The sequence below is a fragment of the Canis lupus genome, chromosome 5 (assembly GCF_003254725.2).
Source record: "Canis lupus dingo isolate Sandy chromosome 5, ASM325472v2, whole genome shotgun sequence".
Classification (NCBI taxonomy): domain Eukaryota; kingdom Metazoa; phylum Chordata; class Mammalia; order Carnivora; family Canidae; genus Canis; species Canis lupus.
The window spans coordinates 54,174,557-54,187,259 of record NC_064247.1 but is presented as its reverse complement, the minus strand read 5'-3'; the positions used below and the strand labels follow the sequence as shown (position 1 = coordinate 54,187,259).

Below are 12,703 nucleotides of genomic sequence, written 5' to 3'. Positions count from 1 at the left end.
AAATTAGGCAGTATACTATTTCAAGAGCTTTGCACATTGACTATTAAGCTTATTTTGAAGTACCCAACGCATGGGTGCAACTGTGGGTAGACCCAGGAGCTCACTAATCTTTGTCAGCTGTACCAAGATGCTAAGCAGACAGACTGAAACACACCTTCACAAGTGACAGCACTTGCTTAACCTTCCTGTCCTTAACCCTTACTACCTTTTATAAACATCAGTACCTGTGGACATTGAAGAATACTGAATGAGAAAGATAAATACTTTGAGGAGAAAAAAATGGATCAAATGTCAACTTTGCCCAATTAACCCAAACTAATGTCTAACAGAGGAAATGGTAGTGCTACAAATATAGTGAGTTTATCAGGAAGGATTTATTAGATTACCTGCAGTCTGACTTCCTCAATGTCAGAAAGTGTGGTGAAGAACTCCAAACACACCTTGAGAGGCCCCTACTGACTTTGCTAATGATTCAGGGTCAAGGTCCTCATCCCTAAACTGACAAGATTTAATACCACAAGATTCCCCACTGTCCCTTCCAGCTCTGAACAAATCTTCCATTTTAATCTTTAAATTCACAACTTTCAATTTTGTTTCGTGGAATAGGGAGAGGGAAAAGCAGGAAATAGTCTCAGTTCTACAGATCATTTTTCTGTTTTATATATAAAAGTGTATCTTGCTAAGTATTCTTGATATTAGTTTCCCATATTATTGTATGAACTGAGTGAATCCTTGGTAATTCTGCACTGATCCCCATCTTTGATCCCCCACCCCTTAACAAATGCTTGGAATTTCTCTACCACAGGTATGTGTTATACTCTAACCACAAAAATGTCAAAGTAATGAACAGCAAACAGGACCTCCTTGTTGTTCTCTACAGAGGTCAGTATATCCGTACACATAACATGAATCAAGTGTTTTATGGTACAAATTTTATATATTTTGTGTGTGTGCATGTGTATGTGTGTGTTTGTGTGTATTTATTTAGGCCTGGCATAATTTCAACACTGATAGTACCAACTGCTCAGTAGATAACTGCCATTTTCTCAAAAACAAACATGATGTACAAACTAATGAAATACAGGATAATGTGTGCTACTATATAATTCACCTAAACATTTCAAAAGAAGCAAATGTCATGAAAAGTCTTACAAAATGAAAATCACAAATACTTTTAAAGTATTATTTTAGCAAAGACAGTCTACTCCAGCATGAAACTGACCATAAAAACCAAAATACTAATAATAAACTAAAGATTCCTTAGGTTACTAATCCCAGACAAGTTTTCATTACAGAGTTACTACTATTTCTACCATCCTCAGTCTTTCTAAAACCAACCACATTGCTCTAGCTTTAAAATAGCTTCTTTTGTATTGTCAACAATCACAAGGGATGTTTAAGCCTGAAATCAGACCAGTTCCTAGAGTAATTTCTTGTTTCTGGGAAAAACATACATATTCATGATTTTAGGACAAAAAGTAACAGGATCTGACTGAAATAATTAGAGCCATTCTCAGAAGAGATACTAGTTGAGAGAAACAAGTACTAATATTAAAAGTCCAACAAGTAAATAAGTACAAATTCTGTACATTCCATGGTGCTAAAGAAGTATCACTTGAGAAAATACCACTTGGTTTCCTGGCAATGGATACCATCATAAATCAAGTAACATCACAAAAAAATTCTTGAGGCACTATTCAAATGCTTTTGATAGACGTCAGCTCTTTCACACTTAACCCACAACTCTTGAAGGCCTCTAATTTCTGAATTAGAACATCACAAGTTATTACACTTAGAGCACAAGAAATCTAACAACCTTGAAACTATAATAGAGAGAGGACTATATGCAATTGGTTCATCATTACATTCCCAACACTTAGAAGGCTCAGTGCCTAGCACACAATCAGTGCTCAATAAAAACCTACTGAAAGAATGGCTGTTTTGAGAATAACCATTCTGTTGCTCTAACATTTTTAGTTTAATGATGGTTTTTACCATTGGAATTTGAACTGTATCATTATTTCATATAAATCTAGAGTTTTTATTGAGAATTCTTTAATTATTTTCCATTTAATAATACCAGAAATAGCCATCCCACCCTCTTAAAAATGTGCAAAAAGACATGAAAGAATACTGTACATTAAAGTATATGTAAATGACAGAATAAGTCAAATGAGTGGCATGCTTCTTGGAAACAATGGATGAGATTGGGTCTGGAGCCTATCAAGAGCCCGACAACCCTGAGAAACACTGCTAAGGTTGCAGCAAACAGGCACAAGCAAAGGCTACACTGGCCAGATGTGCACCTCTATTCCAAACCTTTGGCAAAGCCAAACAAACAAAAAAAAACCCCTCCGCCCTAAAGACAGCTGTTGTCAAAATATAGTCACAGACCTTTGAGAGTCTTTACAAGCTGGCAGGTAATCTAAAGGCCAATTAAAACACACTGAAGTCATCCAAAAGAATATCCTCAAACCAATTAACAAGGCAAAATGCTCTGAGATACTCCAGGGCAGGGGAGAGCATGCACAAAAGAAGTGCAGGAAAAGCAAATGAACAGAAACTCCATTAAACCTTAACCTCTGACTCAAATTTGTAAAGTCCTACTGAATCACATCTTCCAGGCCACAGTTTTTTTATAACTAGAAATAAATGGAAACTCTAATAAGTAGATAATCAAATATGAATTCTAGATTAAAAGAAAATTGTTCCCAATGATATGCTAGGAAGTAGGATCCTTTTTCTATATTTCAGTTAGATAAAACACAAATTAAATCTTTTTAATATTTAATTTTCCTCAATAGCAAAGTTTTAAAATAATTCTGGAGTCTAGGCAAAATTTTCCTAAGACTTGTGAAATAGTCTTTTTTTTTTTTAAGACTTTATTTATTTATTCATGAGAGACAGAGAGGCAGAGACACAGGCAGAGGGAAAAGCAGGTTTCATGCAGGGAGCCTGATGGGGGACTCAATCTTGGGACTCCCGGATCACACCCGGAGCCAAAGGCAGATACTCAACCACTGAGTCACCCAGGCGTCCCAGTCTTTTCTTTTTTTTAAAGCTACTTTCATTTTAATAAACACCACAGTTTCGTTGGTCTTTTAAAATAAAGTTTATATACTTTTTAGAAGTTCATTAAAAATGAAAAAAAAATAGAAACAGAATCACCTATAGTCCCATCACCCAAAAATAATAGCATTAATACTTCAGCACCAGCTTACTTTAAAAATCAAGTGTGTGGGCGGCCGGGTGTCTCAGCAGTTTAGCGCGCCTTCCGCTCAGGGCGTAATCCTGGAGTCGCAGGATCGAGTCCCACATCAGGCTCCCTGCATGAAGCCTGCTTTTCCCTCTGCCTGTGTCTCTGCCTCTCTCTCTCATGAATAAATAAATAAAATCTTAAGAAAAAAATTTAAAGTGTGTATATTTTCTGAAAGGCCTCACAGCTTTTAACTTCTCAGTCGTCAATGAATGAATGAATAAAAATTAACTATAGGTATGTATAGTTCAAGACCTCCAATTTTATAGATGGGAAAACAGAGGCTCAAGAGCAAACTGACTTGCCCAATGATAAAGTAATTAGCAGGCAAAAGAACCCTAAACAAAATGTACCACCCCCTCAAACCACTGGTGCAATACTCTTTCAAATATCATTTGACTTTTTATTTAAAATTTTCTTCCCATCCATTCAGTTGTCTCTCTATCCAATCAGATACTGTGAGCTGAGGTACCAGAGTCATAGAAATAAAAAGAATCCTGTTTCTCAGGCCTAATGGAAAGACAGATACACATCTTTTTTAACTAAAGTAAGATCACCGCTCTGCTTTTACCTTAGAGATAGGGCATAGGAACTTACCTTGAAGAATGAATTGGTATTAGCAGGCAGATGGAAACTGGGTTTGAGGGTGAGACTGGGCCAAGAGATGGCCCCTGAACTGCAAGGGAGATAAGACCAGATGGGTAAGTATAGAGATCTTGAAAGTATAGACTTTTGGGTTTTATCTACAGAAAACGAGGAAACACCAAACACTTTTGAGCAAAGTTATGCTGTGTTTATAGAGTTTGCATTATAGAGAGATCATTCTGGTGCCAGTGAACAGCCCAGAGAAAAGAAAGGTACGTGAATAAAGCCAGCGCAGTAACAGTGGGGACAAGCAGAAGGGGCAGGAGAGACACTTAGGTCAGAATAAATAGGGTATTTGGTAAGAAAAGAAAATAAAGAATCCAGAATAAATTAAACAACTGGTAGATGATGTTGCCATCTGCAGCGTGGAACACCCTCATATTTTCTAAGATCTGGAATATATTTTAAATTGTTACCAAAATGCTTCTCTGTAGATTTCAAACTACAGGTTTCAAAAAGCAATTTTCCACCAAAATTGACAACACAGGGGTAAGAGGTGAAAAGGGGAAAAAAAAAATTTTTTTTTTAAATTGCTGACCAGTTTATAAAAAGCTAGATTCTAAAAGCACACAAAGCAGAAATCGAAAAGTCTTGGCAACAGAATGTCTGACCAATAAGTTTTTCTGAAAAAGATTCTAATTTCAGAAATCATTTTGGAAACCTACTGATAAAGAATGTACCATGTTGTTCACAAAGTTGTTGGGTTTTTTAATGAGATATTTCTAACATAAATACCTTAAACTTAAGCAAAAGCATCTCAAAGAGTGTCAACCAAATTTCATAACACAAATAACTGGCTGAGATACCACTGGAAAGCAAACTAGGGGCTGGAACATTTTTTAATTTTTTAAAGGTTTTTATTTTATTTTTTAAGATTTTATTTATTCATTCATAGACACAAAAAGAGAGAGGCAGAGACACAGGCAGAGGGAGAAGCAGGCTCCATGCAGGGAGCCCGACGTGGGACTCGGGTCTCCAGGATCACACCCCAGGCTGCAGGCGGCGCCAAACCGCTGCGCCACCAGGGCTGCCCTGAAGCTCATCTTTAGAAGTGAGAAGACTTTGGGGGCGGGGGGGGGGCCACCAAATAGATTATTTATCTGTAAGAGGAAAATCAAATCTTTAACTCAGTCCTAGGAGAAGATTCTACAGACCTCTGCATCATGGCTGCAGCATTTCAATTTCTGGAAAAGGTTATCAGAATAAAATTTTGACTTAATTGTGTGTAGCTCTTCTTTTCAGAACAAATAAAAATAAACCAAATCTATGGTTACATGTTCCATTAACCAACTTAAAGTTAACCATTAAAACAAGTAGATTAAAAAAAAAAAAAAAGAAAAAACAAGTAGATTCCACTTCCCTTACACAAATAAAAAATATAAGGCACCAATAATGGAAGCTAGGTTTACAACTCTGGAAAGAAGTGAACTCATTAACCTATCATAAAATCAAAAAGGGTACCAAATACTTCGCCAAAAACTCACTATAGAGATTATCAACAACAAGCAATAAGTAATGCCTCCCACCGCTAATATGCTAATTAACAAATGTTTGATTGTGATTTTAAAAATGTTCCAATACTAAGCAACAAAAATTCCTATAATAATGAGAATGAGAATTACAAACCTAAAATAGAAACTAAAACTCCCCAGAAGGAAGGTGAGATAAACATTTACCCTTTTGAAAACGAAGCACAACTTTCTTGGCAGCGCCTGAGCAATCCAAAATCTTCAGAAAAGCCCTTTGCGTCTGAATTTCCCAGGTACCTGAAGCTTACACCTTAATGCGCCCAACCTTCTTCTTAAATTTCATTCTCTTGTTTAAAAACTAAAACCTTGCTAAGCTGTACTACACATTCCTGATCCTTCTTAAACAGAGCATACTGGAACCTCTTCTTGGGGACCGTATTACTAAACCCAGCCATCCTCCGGGGTTGTGAGACACACAAAGCTGTTTCATATGGTCCTGTACACACTGGCTGGCCTGCTCTGGTGGAGTCCGCTTTCAAAGTTTTCCTGTCCCACCCCCATACCATTGAGCTGCTTGCTTGTTACTTCTCACTACTGTCAAACGTGCTTTCTAAATGCTCATCATCTCGTGTTGGGACTGCTACAAAACTCTTCTAATCTGCCACTTATAATTTGATAGGAAACCTAATATTAAAATTTATTTGAACTATGGGAAAAAACCAAGTTAAAACAACAAATAAGTGAAACGCATGTAGTGAATGCACTAAAATGTGTGGGGATGTTTTGAAATGGTTCAATCTGATATATTTATGTGTTTACTTATTTCTCTCTAGTCTTCCAAATGGGAAAAATTTCCTGGAAAACTGAACTCCAGATATAAAAAGTACTATTTGGCTAAATCTTTCTAAATACAACAGTTTCCTATTCGAAGTAAAAAAATTCTCATCTTGGGCCGCCCTGGTGGCGCAGCGGTCTAGTGCCGCCTGCAGCCTAGGGTGTGATCCTGGAGACCCTGGATCGAGTCCCCTGTCAGGCTCTCTGCATGGTGCCTGCTTCTCCCTCTGCCTGTGTCTCTGCCTCCCTCTCTCTCTCTCTGTGTCTCTATGAATAAATAAATTTTAAAAATCTTTAAAAAAAAAATTCTCATCTTCATACTTAAAATTCCAATAAAATCAATGTTGTATATTTGGCCAGTAAACACAAAAATGTGTAGTATACCGTGGTCTGCTATTTAAGTTGTATTAAAGTTGCAATTCTTTCTTCAAATTGTTAAAACATTAAAACATTTACTTTTTTCTTTTCTTTTTTTTATTTATGATAGTCACACAGAGAGAGAGAGAGGGAGGCAGAGACAAAGGCAGAGGGAGAAGCAGGCTCCATGCACCGGGAGCCCGACATGGGACTCGATCCCGGGTCTCCAGGATCGCGCCCTGGGCCAAAGGCAGGCACTAAACCGCTGCGCCACCCAGGGATCCCCAACATTTACTTTTCTAATATTGCAACTGGTTTTAAGTTAATAGCATTACTATGCTATATAAAACTGTCACTACCTACTATGATTTCACTAAGAGTACACTTGCCAACATACAAAAGGTACTTCCTTTGTGCCAGATTACTCTCATTTTTAACAACATATGGCCAGGTAGTTACAAGGTAAGAATCCAACTGTTAGATGAACTCACAGGCCTAATTCCCAAAGGAGATTCATATACTAGATTATAAAGAAATTCTTGGTGTAAAAATTAGGCTATGCTAATTAACCTTGCAGATTCCCTATTTTTATTTCATCAATTTCAACTGATTTTTTGGAATTATTTTACTTTTTATTTTAAAATCTTGACATGGATTCTTCTTTTTTTTCTTTATAATTTATCAAATTATGATAAGCCATGATTTGTAAGGTCTTGTATTCAAATTACTTATAATTAACTAAAATTTGTTTATTTGTATTTACTTCATACTCAAATGTACAAGTATTGTTACATTTCAGGAAAAAAAGAACATGAAGTTTAACATAAACTTTAATATAAGTATTGATATTAAAATTTTATTTCATTTATAATTACCATATACTATCAAAGGAAAAAAAGGCAATGAGGTAAGTTAAAGTTAGATATATTACCACAGGACCAAACTTGGGGCTCTAAAAAAACTAAAAAGCAATGGAATCTTGGAAATACAACAAAATACCTTAGGAAGGAAGGTTCATATTAAAATGGGAATAAAACAAGCGTTCCCAACAGTTAGAGCACAATATTAAATGTCAGTTGTAGGAATATTAATTAATTATCACAGAACTAGACAGCTAGGAAAGGTATTTCTAGCTGTTAACTGAAATCTCCTTGTTAAAAAAAAAAAAAAATCCATCTCAGTGTTTTCTAACAAATAAGACAATAGCGAGTAAGTTACGTTACACAACTGTTAAACTGTGTAAGATGCCCCAACAGCACCTGACTGATTTCTACTGGTCCCCGGAACAGGATCACACTGCCTAAGAGACATATTCTCCCAACTCTGTGAAGGACCCAACAGGGAAGCATGCCCTTAGCAGTGGCCAGCAGGTAAGAAACAGTGAAGAAGTCGGAGTGGGGTATTAAACAACCGGTAAGTTATTTAGAGCAGCCGTGAGACTTTATTCTCCTAAATAACAGAACAACTCTTATCTGGCTTGGACAGGTTTTGAAGTAATACTATTCAAAATCTAAACTGGATAGCTTCTCAAAGTCCCTTCCTGACACGGAAACCATGAATTACATTTATCCAACAACAGTAGTAACGACCAAACACAACATGTGCAAAGCAGTATCTTCACTTAACTGGAGGATACTGAAAAGGTGATTTTCTGAGCAATTCTGCGTGTTCTGTTAAGTATCTGGGTGTTTTAAGGTTTTTTTTCCCCCCTCTTAGATATTTGAGTGTTTATCTGCATTCTTCTTGCTTCTTTTGAACCAGAAATTAACTGCCTTTATTTTCCAAACTTTAATTTTTAAACTAAACCCTAATTACAGCATGGGCCCAAATTACTAAACTGATTTACCTAAGTACATGACCTTGGGAAATCACTTCTTGTAAAATGAGTGGCTTGCACTGAGAGCCACTAGAATGTAACCTTTACATTCATTACTCTATTCCCACCCCCACCCCCCACCAGGTGACATGGAAGTCACTGAATGTTTACTGCCTGTCCCCAAATGACAAATATAAATGTAGTTACTTTTTCTTTTGTAACATTTATATTTTAATCTGTATATTCCCAAACATCCTGAAGAGGACACTAAAACCAAAATTTCCTATGCATCAAAAATAACTTTACATAATTTAAAATCAGATACTCATTTTTTAAGAAATAAAACAAGTAGATTATACAAGAACTGACAAACGTCACCCAGTTTGTTACACTTCCCTTTTCTTCCTCCCCATTAACCCATTGGTCCGTCCTGACCCTTCATCTGAAAGGAGAAAATGCATGGGTCATGCAGGGAGAAGGCCTGAGTTCTAGTCCCATTTCTTCCATTAACTGGCTCTGTGCAGACAAGTCACTTCCCCCTTAGGCCCTGTCAGGCTGTTTATTTCAACAAAAGAGCTGAACAAATTATTAATTTCTAAAGTCTTCCACTCTGAAGATCGAATTCTTTCATTCTACTCATTATTCTACTCCTAATGGCTTGATTTGGGGCTTGCCATCATTCCTCAACTCAAAATTGTCTTTTTCCCTTCTTATTTTTCCTTAACTTGAATCTGATCTAAAACCATGAGTAAAGCAGAGTAAAAAAGCACAGTGTCCTTGAAGTCAAGGAGCTCAGGCTCAAATCCAGACTGCCACCAGCGAATCCCATCCCTAAAATGGTGATGTTGTGAACTATCTCACTGAGGGTTAGAAGAATGTATAAAGCACCTAATACAGTGCCTGACATGTTGGAGATGCTCAATTAGCACCTTGTTCTATTTCCCAGGATCAAAAGCCTCAGCTTCCCAATGTCTATAGCAAGGATGACCAACCAGCAAGCTGCACAGGTGGCAAGCAGGCGGATTTGTAAAACTACAGGTAGAAACTGGGTTAAACGTTCTCACCAAGTCACTGTGTGCCTGTCAGGTGTCTGCCTGTAACCTGCCAATATGGTTCTGGGGAAAGCAGGCTCAGCCACAAGTCCCTCCTGAACTCTGAAAAGCAAATGGTGCAGCCTCCTCAGACCAAATCCTCAGATCAAGAGGAAATGAAAACTTGACACAATTCTTCAAAAAAACCCGATAGATTCTCTGGATTTTACCTGAAAGCAAACTCCTCAGCCTGCCATTAACGTGAAAAGAAGCCAGACCCGTTTCTTTGCATTTAAATCTATAGGCCAGTACAGCTAATGCTGGAGTCCACCAAGCATTATTTAATTTGAGTTTTCAATTATAGGCAATGAAGAGGTGTGACAAAAGAAAAAACAGTTTTTTCAACGAAATGAGGATACACTGAATTTCATAGTTACACACCAATATACCTTCAGAGAAAGTAACAGCTTTCTTCTTGATTTCAAAATTGGGTCAAAACTGGAATAAGCAAGTAGAGGAGTGACAGGGACTTGCAAGGAGAAACTCATTTCTTAAAGTGACTTAAATACAGTTATTTAATTATGTGGGATTGTTGTCCCAAATGAGGAATAATAACAATCTTTACTTCCATACGCTAGTCAATGATACAGCCAAATTACAGGGTAATTTGAGGGCAATCAATCAAGTGTGTGGAAGCCTGGGAACCTAAGAAATCTTGTAAAGAAACCCGTTTTTTCAAAGTGCCACCTTCTTTTTCCAAGCTACTTCAGCCCAAGCGGCTGTTGCAAAAGCATGTAATTAAAAGGATAGAACACAATTCAGAAAAAATTATTTCAGAAGGCTTAGCTTAAGAATTATCCACATTTCTATCTCTATTTAAAAACACAAGCCCACTAATCTGAGCTCTGAGCTCTTCTGGGATCAGGCCAAGCTGTTCCACTTGTCCACCCAAAATGCACTATCCGAGGACTATCTGACCAAAATTCTTGATCTGAGCTGCCATTTTTTTCTGCAAAGCAATTATTTCACAGGCACTGGCGCTTCTCACCCATCCTTCTTAAAACTGGCTAAAGTAGGTTTCTCTTCCCCGAGTTCTTTGCTCACATCCAACAGGCCTGATTTTCTCCACCCAGACTTGAGATCTGCGATCAGACCCAATGGCCTAAACGGCCCTTTCCCCTTAACAGACTCCTCCACTCCTCCCGTTTCTCTCCCACCCTACCCCTGCCCCTCTGCACAGCACCCTCACTAAGACTGCAATTCCTTGTCACCTCTACTTTTCCCTCATTTCTCACTTTGCCTATGACCGGTACCCCCTCTACCTAGCCTTGGTCCCAGCTTCATCCCCCAATTCCAGGACTCCTCAGCGCCTGCTCTGGACCTGGCCTCTGACCTCTGACCTCTAACCTCCTCGGCCCAATCCCCACCTGGCCTTTTTAAAAAATATTTTATTTATTCATGAGAGGCAGAGTCACAGGCAGAGGGAGAAGCAGGCTCCACGCAGGGAGCCCCACGTGGGACTCGATCCCGGGTCTCCTGGATCACGCCCTGGGCTGCAGGCGACGCTAAACCGCTGCGCCACCGGGGCTGCCCCCCACCTGGCCTTATTAACGCCGGTCCCCCCCAGACCTTCTGGCAGGTAGCCCCCCCCCCGCCCCGCCTCCTGGGATGATGATCCTCGTCATCCCCAGTGGCTGCCCAGTCCCTCCTCATCTTTAGACCCTGCCCAACCTCCTGTGTTTCTGGTCCTTGACTAAACCCACCCCCATTCCCAACCCCAGCAGTCCTGCCCTGACCCCAGCAAAGGCCAGCACTCGGGCTGGCCCATCCCACTTTTCCTCGGACGCCCAACCCGGTGCGTCCCCCAGCCCAGGGGACCCCTGATGCACGCGCCCTCCGCATCACACGCTCTGGGCTAACGCATCAGCTCTCCCCCAGCGCACATGCTCGGCCCCACCCGCACCCCGACCCGCTGGCCCGCGTCCCGGGGCCCACTCAGCCCCACCCCCGCGGGGTCCTCTCCCTCGCTGACCCCGGCCCGGTGACCTCCGCCCTCTCTCAGCCCCTCCCCCGGGGGTCGCTCTCCCGCCCTGACCCCGACCCGGTGACCTCCGCCCTCACTCAGCCCCCCCAGGGTCGTTCTCCCCACTTGACCCCGACCCGGTGGCCTCCGCCCTCTCTCATCCCCTCCCCCGGGGTCGCTCTCCCCACTTGACCCCGACCCGGTGACCTCCGCCCTCTCCCATCCCATCCCCTCCCCGGGGGGTCGCTGTCCCCCCCCCCCCGTGACCTCCGCCCTCACTCAGCCCCTCCCCCGGGGGGGCCGCTCTCCCCCCCGCCCCGCCCCCGCCCCGGTGACCTCCGCCCTGGCCGAGTCCGGGCTCCATTCCCGCGGCTTCCCGGGCGGCCCCCGCCCCCGCAGCCCACCGCGGGGTGTGCGCCCGGCCCCGGCCCCGGCCCCCACGGCGGGGCCACAGCCGCCGTCCTCACCTCGGCGTCCACCACCTCGTGGTAGGCGGGCGGGGGGTCGAAGCCGCCGCCGCCGCCGCCGCCGGTGCTCCCGCCGCGGGAGGGGCCGCCGCCGTCCCCGCCGCCGCCGTCGCCGCGAGAGCCGCCGCCGGGCCCGGGGCTGGGGCCGCCGCCGCTGTCCATGGGCTCGTAGCCGCCGTAGTCGAGGCCCGGCCGCTCGTTGGTGAGCAGCGCCACGGCCTCGTTGATGTCGTTCTTGGCCAGGCGCAGGGCCCTGCGGATGGTGGCGGGGTCCGAGAAGCCCATGCACAGCAGCGTGGTCATGTGCTGCTCCTCCTCCGACTCCATGGCTCGGGCCTCCTCCGGGCCGCGCCGGCCGGCGGGCGGCGAAGCTGCGGCTCCCGGGCCTGGCGGGCCGCCCCCGCGCCCCAGCGGGCCCCTGCGCTGCCGGCCTGCGCGCTCCGCTGCCGCCGGGCCGGGCTGGGCGCGGGCGTGGACGCCGCGAGCCGAGCGAGGGCGGCGGGGCGCTCAGGCGCGGCGGCGGCCCGGCCCAGCCCTGCGCGCCGCCATGTTGGCCTCCTCCTCCCCCGCCTCCTCCCCCCTCCCCCCTCCCCCTCCCTCTCCCTCTCCCCCGCCTCCCCCGCCGCCTCCGCTCCCGGAAGCGGCCCGGGCAGCCCCAGGCGGGCGGAGGGCGGGCGCGGGGGAGGGCGGGGGAGGGGGAAGGTGTGACTTTTTTTTCTTTCCTTTTTTTTTTCCACTTAGCGAAGGGAGGGGCGGCGCAGACGGGCGGGCGGAGGCGAGGGAGGGTCCCCGGCCGCCGCCGCCG

General features: G+C 43.3%; 1 protein-coding gene across 3 annotated transcripts in view; it reads right to left on the bottom strand.

Moving 5' to 3' along the window:
• Positions 1-12,470, bottom strand: part of USP24 (ubiquitin specific peptidase 24) — a 137,241-nt gene extending 124,771 nt beyond the window's left edge. For all 3 annotated transcript variants that reach the window (XM_025427762.3, XM_049110405.1, XM_049110406.1), the window contains exon 1: positions 11,899-12,470. In XM_025427762.3, coding sequence (XP_025283547.1) covers positions 11,899-12,225 — 327 coding nt within the window. In that variant the 5' untranslated portion in view covers positions 12,226-12,470. The remainder of the gene's footprint in view (positions 1-11,898) is intronic.
• Between the last annotated feature and the right edge of the window lie 233 nt (positions 12,471-12,703).